This window comes from Brachionichthys hirsutus, unplaced genomic scaffold (assembly GCF_040956055.1).
Source record: "Brachionichthys hirsutus isolate HB-005 unplaced genomic scaffold, CSIRO-AGI_Bhir_v1 contig_202, whole genome shotgun sequence".
Lineage (NCBI taxonomy): Eukaryota > Metazoa > Chordata > Actinopteri > Lophiiformes > Brachionichthyidae > Brachionichthys > Brachionichthys hirsutus.
The window spans coordinates 667,382-692,352 of record NW_027180319.1 but is presented as its reverse complement, the minus strand read 5'-3'; the positions used below and the strand labels follow the sequence as shown (position 1 = coordinate 692,352).

Below are 24,971 nucleotides of genomic sequence, written 5' to 3'. Positions count from 1 at the left end.
AGGACCCTCTTCCTGTATGGCTGTGCTGTTTGGGCCCTCCTTTAAACCATAAACTCACTCTCTGGCAGGCTGTGGAACATTTGTCTTAACTTGAGCCGACATGACGGAAAGAGAGGCTTGCCAACAAAAAAAAGGTAAAACCAATTGAGCTGGAGGAGGTATCGCCTTACACACAGATTACATCATTAGGCACGCACTCATCCATTACACAATGTACTCATGCAGTAGTCGTTAGGGATGGTAGCACTCTCAAGCTTTGCACAAATAGTTGATTGGATGAGACCCTGAACACATGTCAGCTCACTGTGCATTCATCATCTCTGCAGTGATGCTGTGTGTGCGTGCATAACACACCCAGAGCTGCACGAGCAATACTGGCAGAAAACGCACCGATATGATGATATAATAATATCTGCCACAGTTAAGCTGTCCAAACCGGCACATTTACAGGTGGCCGTTTCCCACCGGGTTATAGCGCTGGACCAGCAACATTTGTCATTGAAAATAAAGCTTGATGAGAAGAAGGAAACATTAACCCACATTGCCTGTGTGAATGTAGTGAGCGAGTGAATGTTGGTGGTGGTCAGGAGGGCCGATGGCGCAAATTGGCAACCTCGCTCCCGACAGTCTGCCCCAGGGCAGCTGTGGCTAGTAGCTTAGTCAGAAAACAAGTCTGCGTTGCAAAAATAACAGCTATTTATAGAAACCGTTTCACCCTGATGGACGTAAACCATGAGACAGTAAACAGCTGATCCAGGTCTCAAAACACATTCTGAATTAGTAACTATGATGCATGTGTGGTGAAAGACGAATGCTGGCTCTCATACTATCAGCACCATGCTGAGCAAACGGCCTTTATTCCAATACCAACAAATTGCATATGCAGAAACTCCGCCCTGAAACACAAACACTATAGCTGGAGTTGTCTGTCTCTTAAGAGGTAGTCGCCCCAACACCGATAAGCTAATGGGTCTATAGCTTGCCAGTGGTTAACATACACTACTAACCCTTACGGCATTCCATTTGAAAATTGGATAAACCGGCACGGATCAGGGTGTCGGGGAGGTCCATCCACTACACGACAAACTAAGTTAACAGTAGCTAGAGTTAGCATGAGTTAGCAGCTAACATTAGCCGGTCAGATGACATTAACATACATGTCCTAATTGAGACCAGAACTGCTGTGAGCTCAGCGTAACAGTGGTGACTGAGAACGTCTCAGGTGGCCATCGGTGTGCAAGCACAGAACGTGTAATTGATCCATTCGCTCTGTTGTCGATCGAGCTTGGGTCTAATTATGTCTGTTAGATGCACCCTTGAGAGGTCCAGAAGTGCCTCCTGATAGAGGAGAGTAAAACAGTCAGTATTTTACTTGCTTATCAAATTAATCAGAAAGTGACAATCCTTACACCATTAGCCTCAAAGCATGGCTTCATAAGTTACAGAACACATCATTTACAAGCCTTTTAAGTTTGTGATGACATTAAAGTTGCCCACATCCGACAGGTTTGACATAAGGAGTACGCATGCTGGGTACACACTGCAAAGTATTTAATACGTGCCATGCCATAAAAAGACATGGAACAAAGACTGTTTTCTCCAGTTAGCCTACTGTCAGCACTGAACACACATTATTCAAATACACTGCCTGCAAGACCAAAGCAGACTCCCTTAAGATTAACGGGTTTGGATGCTCTGAGAGACCAGCAAGAATAGACACATTTATGTTGAAACACTACTTTTTTTTAACAACGAAAAGAACATTCCACAAACAAAATGGTGGAGTAGATAAAAACAGAATACATACCCAGAAATTATAATGATTTATCTCCCAAGCCATCAGGATAATTAATGAACATTCAGGTCTGGAAATATTGAAATGGCCAAGCTGTAGTTCTGTATCTCATCCAAGAGACAGAATCACAGCATCATTTTACAGAAAATACAATACAATACAATACAATACAATTCACTCACCGGATTTACGGAGCCTCGTGCTGAACCTTGTTTTTTCTCTCTCCAAAAAAGGAAATTAAAAAAAGACAGCACAATGCTGTGTAATCTTCAAAAGCAAAATAATGACTGGGTAACAACCGATGAATCTGGTCAGCATGGACTGCAGGCGGCACTCACTGGTTATATAAGCACAAGGAGAAGATGACTGATTCATGTGACGCCAACACGGTGAACAGCAGTAACTATTAACGTCCACGGAGAACATGGAAGACAAAGTTATCAATGACTGCATTCTTGCTTTTAGATTATGATGAAGAAAGCCCCCCCCCAACCGAAACATTTATAGTGGCCTTCTTGTCAACTGGAAAATAATGACATGTCTTAATTTGTAATCACTCCCGCAGGCTAATGCTTCGCTGCTGTAGCAACAGTGGTAGGTGGTGAAACGGTGTGGTCGCAGATTGCATTCATGACATGCGCCATTAAGCAAGCGGTCATGTTCGGCTTTACTTTACTGCGAGTAGCAGAGAGGGATCTCAGTTCTATGTGTATCACATAATAATTACGTTCACATTATCACTAAATTCTATTTCCATTTTAAAAATCACACACGAATCACTAAATTATGTTGAATAGAATACAAAGTTCTTGTTATTTAACAATTTGTCAGCCTTTATTGACTGTTTTTGCATCTATACCACTCAGGCTTTAACAGAAATGTACATTTCTCTCAGATAGCAGTATTACCCAAATGTATGGAACAACTTTTCATGGAGTTTTCAAAGAGGAATGTTAAAGCCAAAAGAACAATCATTTGATTAGATAAATGCCTACAATAATTGGATAAAAATTGCATTTTGACTTCCTGATCAAAACTAATCAGGATCAAAGTCATATTCTGCATCTGTTAAAGCCTTTTGCCATAAATTAAATATTGAATTTTCCACATAAAATAACGGTCATATTTTACAATCGTGACACAAACGTAATGAAAGATTCTAGGGACGGGTAAGGTTTCATAGCCAAGAGGTCATACTGAGGTCAAATTGTCATGGAACTATTGCTTTGCAGAGTGTTGTCTAATCTAAAAGCTAAAAATATGACACTTATCATTCCTACCATTAATAACGTGGCTCTTACGCTCGCCCGAAGCGTCTATGTTGCAATGGTTTACCTGCTTTCATTTCACGTGGCATCACGATGAAAGCAAGGCTATTTTAGTCTTCTCTCATCTGTGCTGTTTTTTGTCGGAAGCAGGTGTGAGACAATGTAAACAAACAAACACGCAAAACACCTGCAAATAGGCGTTGCGACTTCACAATGACACCGGATTCCAGCTGAATCGGTGTCAGAGAGTAACGCAATGGCCAATTCCCTGCGTATCCTCACACGTTAACGACGTTGTGTAATAATAAAGTGATGCCGACTTCTTTTCCTGACAGCTTGTAGCTGTTATACGTCTAACATCAATAACAAGCTGTCAGGCCTCGGACTCGTCCTACACCCCAACGCCGCGTCCCCCTCACCTTCACTCAGCTAGCTTTATGGCTTTCTACGTCACACGTAAGGATTAGCTAGTTAGCCACCTAGCTGCTAAAAGTAGTTTAATCGATTTACCTTAGAAATAGCTACTTGTCGCATGTAACATACAGTCGCGCCATTAGAGAATGAATTCTGACTGTGCGCCACCAACGTTGTTTGTGGGTTTCAATCACACCGACGGCGAGGAAGAACATCATTACCCGTTCGCATTAGCCGAGTAGCCGCTAATGTTTTGGCCTGGGTGGGCTGGCGTCCTCTTCGGTCACAGAGGGAGGAAGGCAGCGGCGTTCGATCGATTCAGTCGTCTTTACTTTCGGATGAAGGTAATCGGAAACACTGAACAAGCATTCCGGATGAAAATGTGTCGTTTCTCCATCTAAGTGGTTTTGCAGCAGGATAAACGACGCGGCTGAATGCGTCAGGCTGCTCGGTGACAGCCTGCCTTCACAACATCCTCCGCATCGGTCTGCGCTCTGCAGGAGTTCCGCTTCACACTCGAGGGCCGACCTAGAGGACGCTACAAACAAGAAACCACCGCCCACGCGTGACGCTAGTGCGTCTCTGGCGGCAGGAGTCCGTTCAGTGTTACGTTTGAACAGTTTACTGGATTTTCCTGTTTTATTGGAAAATCCAGGGTCGGTCAAAGACCTTTTGGGGGAATCATCATTATGACCTGAGAGCCACCGAAACGCCCCCAAATTGTGACATTATTGATAATAATTTATGATGGGGGTGAAAGGGTGAAGGGGCATAGAAAAAAAAAAAAGCTACATTTTACACCTATGGACAATTTCACTGAGCACCCAGAGGGAAGCATGCAAGCAATACACAGAAGGATTTGGATTTGAACCCCTGCCCCAAGAAAGCATGAGACAAATGTGTTCAAAGGGGTATAGAATATGTTGCGGTGATTGCTCCATAATTTAGAACTCTTCTAAATCCACAAATGTTGAATTTGAATAGTTTCAAAAGCCTCCGGGTGCTCTGAGTATGCTCTTAACTTCTCTCTGGTTGGCAGTGTGTTGTTTGAGTTCAGAAGGGAACTTTGTGCTTCATCTTTTATTCTACTAATTAAGGTAAACGGCAGAATAGGGAATATTTATGGGGACCACTGATATGCACATTTAATGTGCGCTGAAAAGCGTTTGTGAATCCAGGAGCCACAAGTAGCATGGCTTTTGTTGTCACTTGTACTCACCTTGCCTCAATTCTAAAGGTCAGACTGACATGACAGATCATATCATGTTTTTACTGTGTTGTTCAGCACATCTGGCATCCTGTATTGCTGCAATTCAGCCCTCTTCCCCAGCGTGAAGAAGTCGGGAGGTTAACCCCGGAGGACGAGCTGCCTCCGGCCCTGGAGAAGACGTCCCCCCGGTGTCCCCCAACCAAGTTTCGGAGACCAGAGCCGGAAAGGTTTAACAGTGTGATGAAGTCTGAAAGCGGTTATGATGATGTGATGTCCCTCTTCTGGTCATCCACGAGACTGCTTTTTAGTTGTGTCATAAGTAGATTAATTTTGAGTTTTGTTTTTTAAACAGTGTGATGCTTCAATTTTGTCAGCATCTAAATACTTTGATATAAATATAAGATAATGCATTTCTTTCTTGTGTGAAAAGGACATAAAATTGATTATCACTGACAGGCACAACATGAATCATATATTTTAATAGATTCCAGTTATTAAGTTGGAATATTGACATTTTGTTGGTTCTTTTTTGTCATGTTTGCAAAACGTAAGTAATAGTAATTTGCGTGTGGAATAAAACGTCACACTGTCCTTTTGTTTATGTATGTAGTGCTGTCCATGGTGCTGATCCAACTGTCACAATGATCCATTAATGGACAGCAGATGCATCCAATGACTTTTGTGCATGCCACGATCTTGTCTATCATACTGTACCATCTCTTACAAGATGGTCACAAGCCAGCCTAAAAACATTTTATCAAAAGGCCAGCAGCTGTCACCATTGTTGTATACTGTAGAACTAACATACCCTTTTATTTACAGCTTTGAATATCCTGCAGATGTTTGCCTCATCTTTAAGGCCTGACCTTAACCTTAAAGATGACCTCTCTCTTAGCTAAGAATCAACATAAACACGGTAAAAATATTTATGTGCATGCATATTATATATCTCATGAGAAACGTATGGCCATGACAAAATCAATTGCCAAAATAAAGTGACCTAAATCCTAACTGGATTTATTTTTTTCTCTCAGGAAAACAAAAAAAGGCAGGACAGAAAATCATTTAAATGCCACATAAATTTGAGACAATTTAATCACTTCAGTCTTTTCTGTAATGTCAATCTCTAAACACCAATGTTGAAAAAGAAATTGAAGAAGCAATTTAGATTTCAACCTCGCCAGCACTGCAGCATAGCTTTAATTTATGCTGTACATAGAAAACATTAAGTATTAAAATAGGTTTGCATTTCTATGTTAATGTTTACACTTCCACCTTTGAAGACAGGAATTAGAAATCAGATCAGATACAATTTCAATATATACAGTACAATGGAACTTGCCACATACAGTATCAACATAACATATACACTCAGAACCAAGAGGTGCTTTTTGCTCATATGACCAGGCTACAGCAAAACTGTGGTTCAACTGGGACATTTACTCTGTTAATACAGAAATTATTTTTAAACTTGATCATGGGTATTCCACTGGCAATAAAAGCACCAACCCAAATCCCAAAAGCAAACATCACATGTCCTTTCAAGGTGACACAAAGTTCTGCATATCCAAAAGAAAGAAGTACTGGTATGTTTTAAAACACTGCACCCTCCTGCATTGAAATGTTAGATATAAAATAATTAAACATTTTACTAAAGGGTTAGAAGACTGCAATTTTTTTTGGCATCAAGTACCAATCAAGAAAATATCAAATATTGAGAGACAAAAGGATTGATGTAGTTTATAGTCAGAAAATCACTCACTCGTGTATTTATGTTCCTACTGTATGAAAAAGCTTGCTTTGGAAAGTTCTTTTGTACTTCCACATTTGATACAAGCAGCTTTCAGCTTAGCGATGAAACACAATCTGGTTAAAGATAGGAATGAAACGTCATGTTCAACGCGTCAAGCTGTCGCCGGGCCACACTTGCCTCCAGCAGCAGAAGCAGTTACTGAACTGGAGCTTTTCATAGAATGTTTTTCTGTGAACCGGCACACTGTTGTCCATTGTATCCATGTTGATCCTGCAGGCTTCCAGCAACATTTATATTAATCCAACCGAGTAATTGGTGCAGGTCACGGCCTGTTGTCCATTTAGTCATATCTCACGGTGAAAGGTCAGTACATCACAATCAAACGGCAAGCAGAGTTGAATGGTAAACCCAACCTAGACTATACTACCTGAGTATAACTACAGTCATAAATACACTGCTGTGGACAAGTCCTGCTTTAAAAAGCAAAACATATCTGGAACATCCATAACTTTTGAACAAAGGTTTTATGCAATATAAAATGACATTTGATTAAAAGCTTTTCAATAATGTTATTCTAACTGGGACGATGTTTAAAACTTCAAAAGCAGGCTGCAGTGGCATGTCCAATTTTTAGCCCTCTTGATGCCGCATGAATACGGAGAGAGAGAGAGAATAACCTTCACAATAATGAAATTGCATTGATATTCCTTTATCGACTAACGATTCAAATTCAATCTGTGGAGGAAAACACAATGAAGCGCAGCATGAATATAAACACGTGATGCTCCTTTATGCTTTCACTCATTTACCGGTACTGCTGTTCTGACAATAGAAGGTTTTGGTACACTTGGAGTGAGGCTTTCCGACGACTTAAAGCTGTTGGTGTTGTACCTTCCTTTTCAAAGATGAAAATAACTGGGCAACCCAGACTACATTTGTTTAATGAAATGAGTAAATGTACATCTCACACACAACAACAAATTAGGTGATCTGACCATGAGACAATCCTTCCTATTTAAGATAACTGACAATTTGGGATTCATCCATTTGAAAGGATAGTCATAGAAATGATCACTTTCCTTTTTTAACATTTAATAATTTCATGGAATTTGATGACACATCAGTAGCACCTACTTCAAGGTAGCAGAATTTATTAAAGGTGGAACATGAAGAAGAATTCAGTCGCATCACCATCACATTTACATGAGGATGCCGTCCACCTGTCTATGTAGTTTACTTTGCTTTGCGTTGGTATGCGGATACTTGTGGATTCATTTGTGCACAGACTCTTTTTGTGGAAAAATAAATACAGAATTTACATACAAGTTAATGGGAAACTGTCAATGACCAAAAGGGTCCCTTATGCATTTGGAAAAAAAACTCAATAAAACTAAGAAAAATTAAAGACGCCTCCAGATAATAGAGGTCTACCGGTACTTCACATTACTTTACCTGAGTCACTACTCCAATCATTTGATTTCTGCACTTAGCCCAAAATGAATACAAACTATACCAACAAGATGCTCTATCATTTAACCTTAACATTAATAGTGAGCAGATGTGGGTTTATTCATCTGTCTCCTTGTCTGCCTATTGCACAAATCTCTATTTCAACTTAATGCATGGCTGCAATCTCAACATTTGAGACAGACACCGCCAATACCAGAAACCTCTGATTAATATTATTAAAAGGTAAGTACAGAACTGCACAACAGATCAACATAACTTTGAAAGTAATAAAAATAAAATCAGAGATAACTGGTTAAAGAGCCTGATGCTGGTATTTCATATCGCCACAATCGATTATACCAGCATCTACACAAAAAGTAATAAAATAAAAATCTAGGTGCTTGTGTTTCTTCTTATAAACACAAAATATATTTAGGAGTCTGACTAAGAGCAAAGGGCAAAAATTCTTTCCTTCCCCTAGAAAAAAAAAATGTCAATGTTATAAACAATCCAGGAGCAAATGAGCAAAAAGGAGTCAGTGATCCAACTCAATGTCATGTCCGTCTCAGGCTCCACAAAGTGTCACTTGAGGTTTGCAGTCACTCATTGACATCCCAGATTTCAGACAGCAGCGGGGGAAGCTTCTTGTCCTGGAGGCGAAGGGCAAAAACCTGCTCCGAGTGGACACTACTTAGTGTACGAAGACTCACCAGCTTCATAAGCATACGAGGAAACATCAAGTGATCCTGAAGAAACATTTGAAACAATTGAAGAGATCTCTACTATAAAGGAAAAGTCATGACTCTTGCCTGCATGCATGATGTCCTGCTTCACTTGCATTCAGTAGCTGCATCACAGCAAAAACTAATCCGACTGATGCCCTTCATAATCTTGTAAATGTTCAACCCCCCCCCCAACCCAAATTAAACTATGTACCCTCAGTTCCGAAGCAGAGAGTTTTACAGTATTTTATAACTGATTTAGGGTGAAATTATTGATAAGAAAAACAAAATACTTAGACTTAAAATGAGCCAACATATTTCTTTAAAAGTTAACTTACTATTTTGAAAACATATTCAGTCACTGCTTTTCTTCGATGCTTAGCACTTGTTCTCATAAGAAGGCTTCCGAAAGGACAACATCTGTCTTCAGATCAAGAATTGTTTTCCAGCTATAGGTTGTATTCAGAATCATATTTTTTACAATTCAAATGTGGTAGATCTTGTTTGACAACTTCCTCTTCTCTGGAGCAAGTTCTGCCTACGTTTAATTCCTTCTGTTGTGCTTGCCGTAAAGTATTCTCATTGGTCTAAATCATTTCAGAGTCATCCAATCGTCAATCTGCGCTAAAGTTACCTGTATTTGATTTTCCTGTTCACAGAAAACAGTGGTGAAATTCAACAACAATAATAAAAAAAATAATAGTAAGGTCCCCAACACCATCCTAAAATCTTAAACAGTTCAAGACGATTCACAGAATTGATCAATTTGAATTTAAAATCGGCGGAAGTCCGATGATCAGCAGAAAATTGCAGTCTGTGTGACATATTGTTGGTAAAAAATCATAAAGGGTTGTGAACAACCAGCCACTTACATTTGGTCTCTTTATGATGATGTAAGAGCGCAAGGCGTCCACATAGGGTTGCTGCAGCCTCTCCACCAGATCATGATCCTGTACATTTGGCCGATCTAAACAGTTTACCACAGAAAACAAACACTCTCTTACAACAGATCAAATTTGTCCCTTAAAGCAGTGGTCCCCACCCACCGGGCCGTGAGGCATTTGTTACCGGGCTACACAGAAAGAATTACTAATGTATACAATTTCCGTTGAATTCACTAATGGCGTCTAAAACGTGTTTTATTTTGAAAAACGACAGGATTTTCGCCAACGTAACATTCGCCTGTGAATCTTCATGCTTTATCTACAACAGCTGATTAGCTTCGTTAACAGGCAATAAAGGGGTCAAAACGGGTTCGGCACATAGAGACCAAAAACCCTGAAGCTAAAGACAAGAATGTGGAATTTATGAAATTTATGAAGGACAGAAGCGATTATTGAGACCACAACGAATGGAGAGTAGATATTGGTGTAATACGTGTTTAATAGTTATTGCAAGTGCATTATATAAAGTTTATTGGTAAGATCATATTCCTCTTTTTTTATTTAATTACCCCTCAGTCCGTGAAGAAATTGCCCGCCATGAAACTGGTCCATGGCAGGAAAAAGGTTGGGGACCACTGCCTTAAATAATTGACATTAGTTCCAACTACTTGGCTCCACTGGGAACAGTGGCGTTGTGTTCCAGCTCTGGCACAAAGTAAAACTGCTCAGAGCATATCGAGCTTGGGCTGACAGGACAAAACCACTTTCTCTTTCTCACATATTTTTTACACACGTCAATAAGTTGACACAAACAAGTTTATGAATTCTAACCTGCAGAAAATATGTTGATGGCAATAAGAAGGGCATATTCTGCCTCGTCCAGATGCAGGTCATTCATTCCTTTTGAGAACTCAAAGATTGGGTTAATGAACTCAATCTGAAGCCCTGAGGAGACAAAAGAGGGGCAAGACAAGAAAATGTCACAGAAAGGACTTGTGGGCTTGAGGCTTTGTTAACAAGAGTGCAATTACTTTAAAAAAAATTAGGAACAGCAAATGTTTCTTTTTCATCAAGTCAGACGTCACATATATCCTTTTGTTTTAACTTTACACAGCATTGGTGTGACACCAAACATTCACAGCTCTACTAAAAAATGTATTCACCTGCTTTGGCAAAATCCTCCTTATTATAGCTAAAATCCTTAAGAAATGTAATGCTATCAATAGTAGGATTGTACCGCCGAGATGTTTCGAGTAGCATAATCTGAGGAAGACAAAACAAATCTTTAACATACATCAAACAAAGACAAACTCATATGCAAGTGGCAACTTATATTTCACAACAAAGTTACAGCAAACCTCAATGGTGGACGTTTTCAGCAAAGCAATCTGGTCCTCTCTCGTGAGCTCCAGGAATCCAGGAAGCTGCTTAGCAAAATCTACAATCTCTTGGACTGACATGATGGCGAGCTCCGTGAAGTGGGCGAACCGCTGCTGACGCACCTCCCGATTCTGCAGGTCCTGACTCTCTGGCCACGGCTGTTGGACAGTTGTATGACTGGGTTAGTCTGGAGTAAATATTTCCCTGATTCAACAGCATATTGAAGCACCTGAACTTCAGAGGCATTGGCTCAAGTATGCTTTAATCTGATTTCGATAGTGTGTAGGACTTTGACAAAGTATCACATGTATTTATTTTGCCTCTACAGCTACCTCGCCCTATCAGAATACTGGCCACCCACATTGAATATCTACCCTGAAGAAGCCCCTGCTAGCCATGTGACACTTGTCCGATATTGAGTTTCACAGCCAGCTAAACCCTTTCTTGCATCACGTCCCTGAAGGAACAGGCAGGTGTTGTAGTTGAGCCAGATTTAACAGAAAAGAGTCGCCGTTGCCACTCAAAGGGCTATGAACAAATGGATGGCTAAAGATTGAAAGTGAGCGACATCAGCATGTCTCACTTGAGAACAAAGAAAGAAGGAAGTTCCTGTTACAGCACTTCCTGTAACTTCTTTTTGGTTGAGACCATTATAAAAAAAGAGAACCGTGCCCCCAGAGTCCTGGGAGAACAGCTAAATAAACAGCTCCAGCACAGCCGCCCTTAACTTCCATTACTACAACCATTTAACCACTTGGTTGTGACTTAAAGTAACTCTATTTTTTAAAATAAATCCCTGATTTCTATATGAATAATATCACAAGAAACCTTTAACTGGTAAAAATTCAAACCAAATTTCTCCCCTGAATATTTACTTACGGTCACTTTTGGTCGCTCAAGGAAAGACCTTTTGTTGCATTGCTTCTGCATGGACACCAACTTATCAATCATCTCTTGCTGCTCTGGATCCAGTGAGGCGGTTTCCTGTAGAGGGGTGGGGGGGGCCTCTGTGGATGTGTGGGCTGTTTCCTCCTCGTGCTGCTTCTTCATCTTCTTCAGTCTGATTTGTTCCTCAGAGAGCACACCTACAGGTGTGACAAAATCTCAATCTGAGTCAGCGGAACGTTCCATATTATTGCGATGATATTCACTCTGTCTACACGTGCAGTTGAATGTAATTCTTTCGCCATGTCTGATTTATTTAGCATACAGATACTCACACTGTTCCAGCATGCCGGCCTCCCGACACTTGCGTAGGCGGCATTGCTGGCATTTGCGGCGCATGTACATGTCCATTTCACAGTGGCCATTGTTCTTGCAACTGTACTGGGCACTCTTAATGACACTGCGTCGAAAGAAGCCCTTGCAGCCCTCGCAGCTCAATACATTGTAATGGAAACCAGAGGCTTTGTCGCCACATACACTGCACACCTCATTGCCAAGCATCTTTGGAGCAGGTCCCTTTTTTCTTTTGACTGGCTGGCCATCTGTGCACAAGTTGAAATAGAAGTGTTAAACCATTTCAAATATTTCAGTAAAGGAATTATCTGACACATCAGCTTGTAGACTCAGACACGCGATGGAGGCTGGAGAATGTCAGTTTGTCGACCTTCATTTGAATAAAGAAAAGATGAGTACTTCCCCGCATCCTAGCTCAGAGGCAGAGACAGCTTTGTATGCAAAATATTCAAGGAGCATACAACGCAAGATCTATAATGCAAATTCAGTGAGTTACAAAGATCATGCAAGTCAAGACTGAATACTTATTCAAAGCAACCGACATACAAAAGAACAGTGTGTAAAAATGGTTTATTCTTGAACACATGTATATTACTCTATGTGGAGTGACCAGCCTCCTGCACACACTTGCCTGACCAATTTTAATCCAATACTTTGACTTGAACGTAATTTTCAAGACCAAGTACAGTCGTACCTCCCTATATCGGTTCACTTTCCACGGCTTCACTGTATCGCGGGAAAACTAAATAAACAACGATACAAACAACGGCGCCACAAAAAGCATGTGGCCATTTGTGACACCCGAGACACGCATAACTTGAGATTTGATTGGAAATTGGTTTATCTATACTGAATTGAACAAAACTTCACGAGCGCAGTCCACAGAGATTTGGCTTGGGAACCAGATGATGCTGTTGTTGTTTTTTCCTTTCTCCAAACAGATTGTGCAAACATGTACATTAAGTGGTGTTCCTTCACCTGTGGTGGCAGATGTGTCACCTGCAGTTGGATCCGCCTTGATGTCACTTAGCTCGACCGGCAGAGGGCTGTTCATCGCAGCCAGTGAAGGGCCATTGTGGGAGGGGCAAGGAGAGTCCTCTGGGTGAGCGTGGCGAGCCTGTGACAGCTGTCTGTTGTGCTTTACTGCGGCGCTTCCACTGCTTTCCTCAACCATGCAGTCCAGCTGCAGCTCAGAAGCCCCGTCAAACACCTTACTCTCATCTGACAGGAGGTAAACATTCAATCAACCACAAGCCACCTTAAACATATATGCGCCAATGACGCGGGACTGAAAGTCGTGTTTGACCTCCTATGGATGAATTTTTACAAAAAGTATACATCAAACACCGGCATTAATGCTCTAAAATAGAAATGAGTGCTCTTACCATGACCAACATCTGGGATATCAGTCACTGACAGCGTGGACATCTTCTGCACAGCAGCTTGTCATAACGAAATCAAGACGTACCTTCACAACAGCACACAAAAAATTGTGTTTTAGCCATTTAACAAAAAGATAATCGAAACCAATTCATGGTAGATTTCTCTGTGGAAGAATATTCACTTCAGCCACAGCGTCAATGGTACACGACTTGTGGTACCTCTTTGTGGGCTTTCTACTAAACTGAAACAGGAATATGGTTCAATTCCAGCGAAAATACATAATCATAATGCACCACAATAGAATAGAATAGAATAGAATAGAGATCCGTACAGGAAAGCAAACTGGCCAAAAGCAGAAACGAAAGCTTGTCATGGGCCACATATGGATTCGTTTCAGGAAACTGATTCAGCAGACACATGCATGATCCATCGCTATTCTTAACAAGAGTCATCTGAAGATGACATATTCCCACCAACATCCCCCAAAACTCCGGGCAAAATGACCACCGTCAGGATCGACAACTCATCTCCACTAAAACGCCACAAAAGAACAAATAGTATCCTGCATTACTCAAACACTCACTGATCAGGAACATAGTTGATTAGAAAGTACTTGTATTGAACTGATTATTCTATTTTTGCTTGATTTTATTTTCTGTCTTTGAGTAAGAGAGCTGTTAGAAGCACTCCCAATGACAGTGTGACAATAAAGCGTCATAAACAAGATGAGCTGCCTTTTCTATTTACGATAATAGTTTAAAAGTTCATAAATTGTGATAATCACCAGCACAGGGCCACCAACACCAAAATAAAATAAAACATTTCACAGGCACCATGCAAATATGTTCAATTACTAGTTTATTCAAGCTTGCATTCTTCAATCATAGTCAGTGTTTGTCACAGACTGTTTCAATCTCTCCTACCGACTTACCAAAAATAAATAAATAAAAGGGAATCAAGGAATATTCAGGTGTCAAAAAATATGTTGAACATTAAAGGAACAGTAGAGGGACAATCTTCCAATAACTTTTTCAAACAGTCTCAAACATGACGAGACATTTCTAGACTTTCCATTACTTCTGTATCTACAGAAGTAACTGAACTGAAATGTAAGAAGACAACCAGATCAGGCTTGTGGGATGTAAATTATTTTTCTAGTAGAATTTCTTAAAATACATTATGTAATGCCAAATCAGGTCTATTACAATAAACACAACTCCATAAGCAAAGGTCCCATTCCTGTGTGAGTGCAATAACAAAGATTCCTTTATGTAAGCTATTTCATGTAATTTTTTAGGATGTCTTTACGATATTCCTGCAATATTAAACAATTGAAACGTTGCAAATGTTCTATGAACTATGAAAAGAACCATCAGCTTCTGTTTGCTCTTAAAAAATGTTTGAAGCCGAAACACAGGAGGTAAAAACCAAGGCTTTGGTAATCTTTTTAAAAACACAAACACCAGTTGTACCAGGTTTGTTCCCCTAATGCTAATAGTACACAAAAGAGAGGCAACGTTTGACCATAACTAATAGTATCTCTGCCTTCAAAATATCCATGTCAGCACTAGTCTGCAAATTTACTGGGAAGAAGGAATCAATTTTTAAAAGCCTTCATATTCCAATTAAAACAAATTTATGAAAATGAAATAAATAAAAGTAACACTAAACACTTAAATACTTTACTGCAGCATCAAGGATTGTGTGACGGGCCTAGTGTCAGGTTGACCTTACCTCTGAAGCTGATGCTTTATTTATAGTCTATCCATCTTGCCCATGAGTCCACAGCTGCAGTCTGTTGATATTCTTGCACTGATGGAGAACTCGTTCATCTGAGGAGTCTTGAGGATGTCACTGTGGCTTATTGGAGGATTTCCATTACTCACTATCGTTCACAAAGTGAGTAGGGAAGAGGACAAGTCGCTTTCTACAATACCCAATGGGAGACAGAAGGGAAAACAGACAGAGGGAGGAGGGAGGGTGAAAGAGGGAACACAAAAAGGTTACTATTGGTCATGTACACGACTATCAAATCCTCACAGGACTGAAGCACTCCAGACTTCTGTGTGTATTTAAGCAACCTATTTAACTCAAATAGCCGAATGGCACACAGAACTCTTAAATTGATCCCATCTTATCTCTAGTTCTTTAAAAATATTACTAGTATCATCTTTGCCACTGCTTGATATAGCATTTGTATAGACTACACAAAAATGTTATATCTCACTTCGACCCATTCATTAATAATTTCAGCCAAAGACAATCCAGTGTCGTGACGTTTACATTCTATTGTTCCAAAGATTTAAACTCATGCCATCTCCGCCTCGATCGCTCTGTTCAAGTCCAATGTCCCTTCCATCTTATCAGCCAGTCACCTTTGTCCATGTTTTTATAGACTCATGGAATTGAATGAAAGCACCAACAAAATCAATAAAGAACTGAATGAAACTCAAATGTGTATCACCGTAAGGATTTATTTAGTATTCTAAATGTGATAACTCACAAACTATATCAAAGTTTAGCATCTAACAGAAGACAGGATGACACCTCGTCCTGTGTCAACTACTCAAACTATAGTTTATGCCACGATGAACAGTTTTACAATACAACGCCTAGGAAATGCTTTATCCGTTCCACAAATTCAGTATTTATTTGTTTTTTCAGAATCAGTTACCAGTAACACACACCTTATTATGAGATTAAGATCGAGGAACTACCATAGATCTGAAGCAATTACTTGAATGAGTTAATATATAGCTTATGGATCCATCAACAATTTAGACAATTATTCATTCCATAATCTTCAAGGCAAAAACACAAAAACGAACTGCTCCAGGTATCTCGTGTCCTTTTTTTTTCATCTGTCCTTTCTTAGTGTGACGGATATCTAAACGATAAGGCTGCAAAAGTAATGCCCATCGGATCAATCTTTGATTTTGGTTCTGCAATGGCCGAAAAAAAGGAACGTGACACTTAGAATGATTGTTGAATAGAGATCTTGTTGTTTTGCACTATAGATTACACAAAGTAATCATTTTAAATTTAGCTATTAATGGTGATTACCTCTTTTGACTTCTGCCATCGTGCAGAAATCTCAGTCAATCCGAACAACCCATATATGACAACAGAGGAACTGTGAAAAAGCGGTGTCCAGAGTCAGTTAACTAAATTATCAGTGTATAAATGAGTCAGCACAACTGACTGGGAAATGCTCCTTCCTCGCAGTCTCACAGGACGAAGGGATGTAACAAAACAGACCATCATAGTCAGCAACGACTCGGTGCGAAAGCAAACAGTCAGGGTTTTCAGGAACCACTTTCTCCTACATTTCCCAAGTTCCTACCACTATAATAAATGCACCTTGGCCACAGCCTTGCATTATCTGAGACTAAATTAGCTTATCTGTTGTTAGCTTCGGTGGTTAGCTCGTTGGCCGGAAAGTAAAACTTCATGTTCGCACTATTTCGTAATCTAGTCATCCAATATCTATAAAAAAAAAAAGAAAAAAATCAGAAAAAAAAAAGGCAAGCCGAGATTTAAAACACAAGTTCCGTGTTGACGCTTTTGCGTCGTAGTTAATTGGATCAGTATTCGCCAAGTTGGTATTAAACCTTCAACAGACCTCACCGTCAGTGGGTAGATTTGGCCAGCTAACTACAAGTTCGGCTCGTTTAAACGAGCTAACGCTATCAATGCTCGAAAAGTATGAACATTTAGCATGCTAGCCTAAGTAAGCTTAGCTTCCAAGTCATATTCCAAGCTAGGCCAACCCCGTTAACGTTAGCCGAACAGCGTTACCAGCGACATAACTCATTTTACAAGCTCAACTCACCTATCTTGCCAGAAACTTCTCTAGTTTGACATTTCTTCTAAACTGCAGCAGGCTCTGTCGTCCAGTCGTGACTATTGACAGCCACTTCGATACCATAAAGCTAGCTAGCACGGTTCCTTGCTAACCAGCGTAGTTACATCACGTGACGCTGCCGCAGGAGGAAACAGATTCTTTTTTTTTTTTTTTTGAGAACTACATACGTGTTAGAGGCCCATTGTTTTGTCTTAAAGGCGTCACCCGGCAACCATATGTAAATCCAAGTTCCAAGGTATATGTACAGTATAGCAAATAAATAACCAGTAACTAACTAAACTAATCCTGAAAGAAATGTGTGAGCTTGATCCTCAGCTAAATTATTATTACAGTACTACTAATGAAAAAAAGTTAATTCATTCCTTCCGAATCGACTGACAGTCAAATGCAATGTAATAAAATAAAAATTACTATTAATTTTTGATCATCAGCATAAATTAATAGTGAAAATTAATATTTTATTACATTGATTTTGACTGTCATAAACTTTTTTTTTTTTTACAAATTTACCCTCAAACAGACCTATGAATAATTTACTTATGTCAGTGTAATGAAATCAATAAAATAAAATCTAAACAAAGTGATGTTTGTTTTTCTCGAGGTTTGCTCTTTTGAGGAGATCAATCTGCCTCTCCATACAGAGGTGTGGAGGGATTTGCATGCATACTGATGTAGGTTCAGAAAGTAACAGCTAAGGATCAATCCCGGGAAATGCTTAGAATGATTGTTAGACAACATATGTTTCATTTCATTTTCTCACCGCTTATTCCGCCATCGGGTCACGGGCCAAGCTGGAGCCAATCCCAGCAGTCAATGGGCGAGAGGCAGGGGACACCCTGGACAAGCCGCCAGTTCATCGCAGGGCAACACAGAGACAGACAACCAGCCACACACACACTCACACCTACGGACAATTTAGGGTCACCAATCAGCCTAGGCTGCATGTCTTTGGAGGCGGGAGGAAGCCGGAGAACCCGGAGAGAACCCACGCAGACACGGGGAGAACATGCAAACTCCACACAGAATGGCCACAAGCCGGGGACAAACCTGCGACCAACTCGCCGTGAGGCAACAGTGCTTACCACTGCGCCGCCGAGCCGCCAGACAACATATGTCTGTAATCCAATTTACTGACTCAGCATTATTATACATAAGAGTTGGAGTATGTTTAACACCTCCAGAGTTTCTTTGCAACACAGCTCTCAGTGTTATCAAGTTCCTCATAGTGCTGATTTATTTGAAAAGGTCATTGCAAATGCAGTAAAATTCCACTTTGACTTGACAAAAACACTTACCAATGATTGCTTTTGCCTGCATCTAGAACATGAGGGCTGGTCATAATGATTTTAACTTATCTCTGCACTTTATCTGTACCAATTCTTCTGTACAGAAAGTAACTGAACTGCAGGTTCTCAGTCATCAAAGTCAGGGTCCCAACTGGACTTGCTGAAGTTTGTTCAACCAAACGTGGTTCTGCTTTTTTGCTCTTCTTGATGAAATGCAGTAAGAATAAAAAGTATTCGACCCGGCACATTTGCCATTACCTAAAACTGGCCCTAAGTAAAGGGTTTCAAAGTGACATTTCCCCTACATCTTCTAACCTTAATGCTAATTAAATGTAATTTATTGTATGATTTGTATGACTTATAATGTTACAATAAGACAATATGAGAAGTCTGCATAAAATCACTCAAATATAGTGTATAAAGCTTGTGTGAAGAAAGTTGAGAAATGAGGCTTTCCCTGATGACTAATTTAACCCCAGCTAACTCTACCATTAAGATGGTTCCAGCTTAATGAATGCAGTTCTACATGCAATACTGCATTGAAGAACAACTGAATGAGACATTGTACTAAGTTATATACAGTATAATGCTACTCCTGGTGTAGTTCGTTCATGGTAAGAGGAACTTGGATGGAGAAACAACCTTACTTGGCCTATAGGCACTACTTAAATATGAGCTCTGGCTACAATATTTACTTTGAGATGCAACAGCTAGACGTATGTAGGTCAGATCAGGATAATAATATTTTGCTCATCATCAACTTCTGCTGGCATAATGTGAGAAATGAGAAGAAGTAGTGGTGATTTTGCCAGAAGCTGAAGCATCCCGACCCCAGCAGCTGACTGAGTCAGGGCTATGACACAGCATGATTTTAAACACATTTGTAAGGCAAGGGCTATATCATTAACAGCTGATTGTATTAAAGTGGACACTGTTTCTTCCAGTACAAAAGTTTGTGTTGAGCAGTTCAATGATCTGACAGCTGCATGAAATGAGGCAAACACAACACATGCATGCTCTTTGGCTTCTGCAGCTGTCTTTTGCATGCTACAACTACTATACATCTGTACTGTGAGCACAACGGTTGAGATAAGTGTTGAAAGGAGGCCTGTGTGATGATATGTGCTTCAAAACAAATGTGCTCCCCTGTCAAGGGAGGAGACATAATGGAAGTAGACAGGCGTAAGAACCATCGGTGAGCAGTGAATGAGCCATTTTCCTCCAGCAGAAAAGCGATGAGAGGATAATGTAGGCCAAGTCCAAAACAATGTCAGCAATAGCTTGTTCCCACTGCGGCTCCAAAGTGTTCAGTTTCCAGTGTCAGTGATGTGGATCCTGTAAGGTGACCAAACTGATTAAAACAATAGTCTTTGTTCTTTTTTTTTTTTAAGTTAATGGTTATTCAGTCATCAAGTTTTGGAAGGTCAAAGGAGCATCATCAGGGTTGACCAGGGATGACTGGCCTGGTTACCGGGGCCTGGCTTTGGGGTCTCCAGAGCGTTCAGTAGGACGGCCTACGAGGTGAAAACATGAGTGAAAAAATGTTGAAGCTCACAAATCCTTTCTGAGAGGCCAAAGCCATGAATTTGTTCATGGCTTTGTAACAAGTTAGATGTCATCAGTGATATATGGAGACGTTGTGTTGCTGTAATTCAAAAATCGAATTCAATTTGTTTGTACAGAATGTTAGATTCATACAGAGCAGAACAAAATGGGGAAAGTACTAGTATGTGTGTGAATGTGCATGCAGTAAATATTCATACAGCAAGCGGTAAATATCTGCACAAGTAACGACACCGTTGAATGCTTTTTATTACATCACAAGCAGATATAAAACTCACGTTGTTAAATATATATCTTGGGGATAACATGTTATTGGCCTGTCAGATGTATCTCGCATTAGGATAAGTGCAGTGCACTTCCGAAGGGAGGTATCCAGTCACTGACTCCCAGAGGAGAGGCACCACCAAAGCATCCCGCAGGGGAGAGACGAATGTTTTTGACATGGTATGCTTGCTTTCCCCTTATGAAAGCACACAGAATGGTTGAGCTGTTGAAAACTATTGCATTCCGCTCAATCCAAACCTAACCCTGATTACATTTTTATGTTTTTGCGTGTGTCTTTTTATGCTTTTGAGGCATTTTGTTGCGTATAGGGACAATAATATGCCGAACATTTCTCTAGCACAGCCACGGTAATTGACGTAATTGTCCCATGTCACTGAAAGCATTTGTCGACGTTTAGTTTTACTTGCTTGTCACGCATGAATAACGCCACTTTCAAGGTCAAACCTCCGTGGTGACAACTCTGTCGATTAAACATTTGCGTTTAAGTGACTAAAAGGGGGTTGATTAAATTTAGACTGGGGAAATCTGTAGCATGATATTGACAGCTGTCTGGGGAAAAGTTGTAGGTAACCCCGTGAATGTAGCACTTCAATCCATGTTTGATGGTTCATGGTTTGTCAATCAATGAATTTCCAATATAGTTGCTGTTTGCCTGACATGATGGACATATCTAGTCACTATTTCCTTTGTGGGAATGGCCTTCATACTGCAGTAAGTGAACCCTGAGCAATCAAACAGTCCTATTAGCAGTCCATTTACCATTTAGCCCTGAAACCGTTTCCACTCTCTAGATTATGTTGAAAGCTGGCTTCTCTTGAAATGGGAGCCAGTTAGATATCGCACAACTCATCTGAACGAAGATATTATATAACTGTGAAGTCCAGATGGAGAGCCTTGAGCGCATGACAAACATTTACACGTCTACAGGTAAAATAAACGTTCAGTTTTTTTCACACTTATTCGTCGCATTTTTTGACGGTAGGAGTGACTGGGAAATAAACGCCACCAGTATACAGATATCACTGAAACAAATTGCTAAGTAGTTCAGAGAGTTTGAGCTCCTGTGCTCCGTCCTGCTTTTCTCTTTATATTGAGCTCTCTTTGTTGAAATGGCAGGTTTGCCCTCTTTCTCCTAGACTGAAGGCAGTTGGACAGCTACTGTCGGAGACGTCCGGCTCAGATTGTCCACAGTCTGTGTCGCTTTCCTCAGTGGCCATCCTTTTTTTAGGGGGTAAAACCGTGGCAGTGCGTTTCAAAGACCCTGTGATTGATTTGTTAGATTCCAGTTCTGTCACGACTCTCGCTTTCCAGTAGCAGCTTCTCAGGCCTTTGCGGAAGCGTATAGTGAACAAGCCGTAGATGATTGGATCGAGACAGGCATTAAAAAGTCCAAAGATGAACAGGATATGGGTAAGGGAGTGAGAGACCTTTCCCTCCAGGTCGTCTGGGAAGAACCAGTACCACAAGCCCAGCAGGTAGTATGGAGTCCAGCAGACTATGAAACAGATCACTATGACAATGCTCATTTTCAGCATTCTCATGCGAGCTTTGGGGATGTTGTTCTTGGAGCAACGGAGATGTAGTTCATTGGAGAACACTGCAAGAAAAGAAAAAGAGTTGAGCTGGGATGGGATCAACAAATGGAATCATTTACATCCAACCAATCAAAACCAGGTTCAGCTGTGAACTTACAGCTCTTTTTTGTCATCTCCTTGGAGATCTGAATGAGGATCCTGGTGTAGCAGATGATCATTATGACCAGTGGCAGCAGGAAGAGGCAGGAGAAGGTGAACATGTTGTAGGCTGTCTCTTGCCAGTGAGTGACAAAACTCCCCCGAGTGGTGCACTGAGTGAAATTTGCTGGATGGGTGATGGTCACATTATGGAAAATGAACATCTGCAAAAAATAGATGCATTAAAAACACATTGTATTGCACTTTAATACCAATAGATGTCCTCCATTGTAAGGAAGATGGTTGAAGCATTATGTAAGTGTGATGTTGCAGTGGCAAAGCCCCTATGGCCTTTGGAATTATGGTGTCGAATACATCATGTGTTAATTAATGTAAAGTAATGTTTCTATGTCAAAAACTAAAGGTGTGAGGGACAAGCTGGCCCATTTAGACTGAATGTTGAAGCAGGACTGCTGTGTCTTTATTTGCATAATCTGAGAGTATTTACAAAGTTTGTAGTTTAGGTCAGAGCATAACTTGATCTCCAGTGATACATGCTAGATTGTATTTTATTATTATTTTTTTGTTAGGGTGTACTTCATCATGTTATATTGCCAGCTGTGTTTGTCTGTCTGCAAATGAGCTAAAAAATGGGAAAAAGAGGAACTGATAAAAGTTTTAATTTAAATTCAGATATGAAAGTAGGTTCTCAGGGTGAAGATCTTTGATGGTATAACTTAATATGATAGGAGACAGATGTGAATGAAGGAAAGTCATCGTGGCTGCTCCCTGGGTGCAAAAACAATCAAGGACACAAAATGGAATTCATGTGTTGTGCATCCATTACTTCACTCACGGATAATCAGTTGTTTCAGGATTCTGTCTTGATTTAGTGCTGATTGTTCAGGTTTTAGTGGCAATAACATTGGCAAAGGTATATGCTCTATGAGCATATATGTATATGTATACTGTTTTATTTACAGTTTTAATCACTCATATTTGAAAATAAATCCTACCTTTTTTCCTTATACTGTAATATTTTAGTTACAATACTGCTTTTGTGTTTTTATTAAAACACTTTGTGAGTGTACGTGTGTGTATATATATATATATATATATATATATACATATTCCTCCCCATTTTTGTTATCATGTCACACTGGTTGCAACAAACCATCTATACTGCTCGGATTAGGAATACCCATCCATTTTGCAACCCAATGATAGAGTCCCTAATCCCTAACACCGAGTGCTTTCAAAAACCGTTAAATTATGCGGCATATTTTCTTGCATCAAGAAGAAACCTCAAGAAATTGCCACCTTTTATGCAGAGGAATGTGACAAAAGAGAATGATGAACCATAAAATATGTAAAAATGTCATGCACGTACATGTAAAGCCAGATCAGAATCGTCCATTCATCTGTTACCTTCTGCTCACACATAATGTTTGGACCATAGAGGAGAGGTTTCAGGTGTACAGAGAATCCTCACAAACATGAAAGCTTGCTCTCAGTAGTTTACCTTTTGAAATCATCCTGAAATCACACATCTGCTTTAGTCAAAGTCAGTCAATTTGGTTCAATTTGACTTTCACAGTTAAACCTATGAAATCGTTCTGATTTCATTTAACATAAACAAACAAGTTTTTAATCTGTTCAAATCTTCTTAATTGTGGTCATGTCTGTGGCTTGAACAACCTTCTGTCATCACCAATCAAACCGGTCTTTACCTGAGGGATTGAGAAAAAGACGCTCATAATCCATGCCACCATCAGCATGATTTTGTTCCTTTTCCGGGCCATGCTGATGGCCAGGGGGTTGAGGATAGCAGACTGTCTGTCCAAACTAATCACGACTGTGATAAAGGCACAGGAATACATGGCCTGCAGCTTGAGGAACATCAGAAATCTGCAAGCCAGGTCGCCGGCCAGCCACTGAACTGTGATGTTCCACACTGCATCCACAGGCATCACTATGAAGGTAACTAAGAGATCAGCTGCAGTTAGATTGACTATCAGCACGCGGACATGTGATTTACGCTTTTGGTGATGTGCGGCCCACAACACAGCCAAATTGCAGAATGTGGAAAGGCCGCACAGAATAAAGGTTATGATCACTCTGACTTTGGCTGCTGTAGAAAAGGTAGGAAGCTGCAGCCCTGTGTCCACGGATGTCCAGTTACAGAGAGCAGCCAGCCAGTCACAGCTGGCGTTGAGGTCATATCCTCGGTTCTGCTGATACATGAGGACTGGAGGACCACAGCAAGAGGAGGCATTCATTTTCTGACCCTCACAGAAGAGTCAGCATTTAGTTCAGCTGATGGTGCCAAAGGGAGATAAGACAAAATACATACAGAAGGTTTATTCATGCAGTTGTTGCAAAATATTCACGTGCATGGATTTGCATAAGAAGGCTAAACAACTGACATTAATACAAAGAGAGGCTAAAGTCATGATGTGTAGAGGTCAAGCCTCTGATGTGCACTAATGTGGATGACTGCCTATAGCAAAACACACTACAGCCTGTGATATTTGAACAATACTAAATTTGGAGACCAAAGAACAAAATGATACAATATTTTGTTATCAGACTGAACTGCAAAAGGGAATTCATAAAGTAAAAAGTGCTGTGGACACATCTCTGTTTGTCATGAGCCCCAGGCCACACTTTGCAAGACTAGTCTTTGAATAACAAAGGAAGTATCCCCATCAGCATAGTGTCAGTTATGTCTCCTAGCAAATCCATTAATTATATTAATTAAATAAATGTTCATATGCTGCATACATTCTCTCTATCTCTCTC

At 40.3% G+C, this 24,971-nt stretch overlaps 2 protein-coding genes across 4 annotated transcripts; both read right to left on the bottom strand.

The window, feature by feature from the left end:
• Nucleotides 1–5,705: 5,705 nt before the first annotated feature.
• LOC137912613 (oxysterols receptor LXR-alpha-like) lies at nucleotides 5,706–15,273 on the bottom strand. 3 transcript variants are annotated; one of them, XM_068756750.1, is made up of 10 exons: nucleotides 15,232–15,273; nucleotides 13,500–13,582; nucleotides 13,093–13,335; nucleotides 12,096–12,362; nucleotides 11,755–11,960; nucleotides 10,854–11,033; nucleotides 10,659–10,758; nucleotides 10,327–10,440; nucleotides 9,484–9,578; nucleotides 5,706–8,635 (listed from the first exon to the last, which is right to left on the bottom strand). In XM_068756750.1, exons 2-10 carry the CDS (start codon nucleotides 13,540–13,542, stop codon nucleotides 8,489–8,491), a joined length of 1,395 nt encoding a protein of 464 aa, XP_068612851.1. In that variant the 5' UTR covers nucleotides 13,543–13,582; nucleotides 15,232–15,273; the 3' UTR covers nucleotides 5,706–8,488. The 3 variants fall into 3 exon arrangements, with proteins under 3 accessions (XP_068612851.1, XP_068612852.1, XP_068612853.1); XM_068756751.1 differs by lacking the exon at nucleotides 15,232–15,273 and having other exon boundaries at nucleotides 13,494–13,542; XM_068756752.1 differs by lacking the exon at nucleotides 15,232–15,273 and having other exon boundaries at nucleotides 13,506–13,542.
• Nucleotides 15,274–21,581: 6,308 nt separating this feature from the next.
• On the bottom strand, nucleotides 21,582–24,471 carry LOC137912610 (gonadotropin-releasing hormone II receptor-like). Its single transcript, XM_068756746.1, has 3 exons — nucleotides 23,900–24,471; nucleotides 22,189–22,393; nucleotides 21,582–22,093 (listed from the first exon to the last, which is right to left on the bottom strand). The coding sequence occupies exons 1-3, from the start codon at nucleotides 24,446–24,448 to the stop codon at nucleotides 21,582–21,584; spliced, it is 1,266 nt and encodes a 421-aa protein (XP_068612847.1). The 5' UTR covers nucleotides 24,449–24,471.
• Nucleotides 24,472–24,971: the final 500 nt, after the last annotated feature.

What these genes read in the sequence shown, in the direction of transcription:
- LOC137912613 (XM_068756751.1), bottom strand. Translation starts at nt 13,542, where the DNA reads ATGTCCACGCTGTCAGTGACTGATATCCCAGATGTTGGTCATGGTAAG. An exon ending in AGATGTTGGTCATGGTAAGA is followed by an intron (nt 13,336 to 13,493) that starts GCACTCATTTCT and finishes ACCTCCTGTCAG; the next exon opens with ATGAGAGTAAGGTGTTTGAC. An exon ending in TTGAGCGACCAAAAGTGACC is followed by an intron (nt 11,034 to 11,754) that starts GTAAGTAAATAT and finishes ACTGTCCAACAG; the next exon opens with CCGTGGCCAGAGAGTCAGGA.
- LOC137912610 (XM_068756746.1), bottom strand. Translation starts at nt 24,448, where the DNA reads ATGAATGCCTCCTCTTGCTGTGGTCCTCCAGTCCTCATGTATCAGCAG. An exon ending in TCTTTTTCTCAATCCCTCAG is followed by an intron (nt 22,394 to 23,899) that starts GTAAAGACCGGT and finishes TATTTTTTGCAG; the next exon opens with ATGTTCATTTTCCATAATGT. An exon ending in GGAGATGACAAAAAAGAGCT is followed by an intron (nt 22,094 to 22,188) that starts GTAAGTTCACAG and finishes CTTTTCTTGCAG; the next exon opens with TGTTCTCCAATGAACTACAT.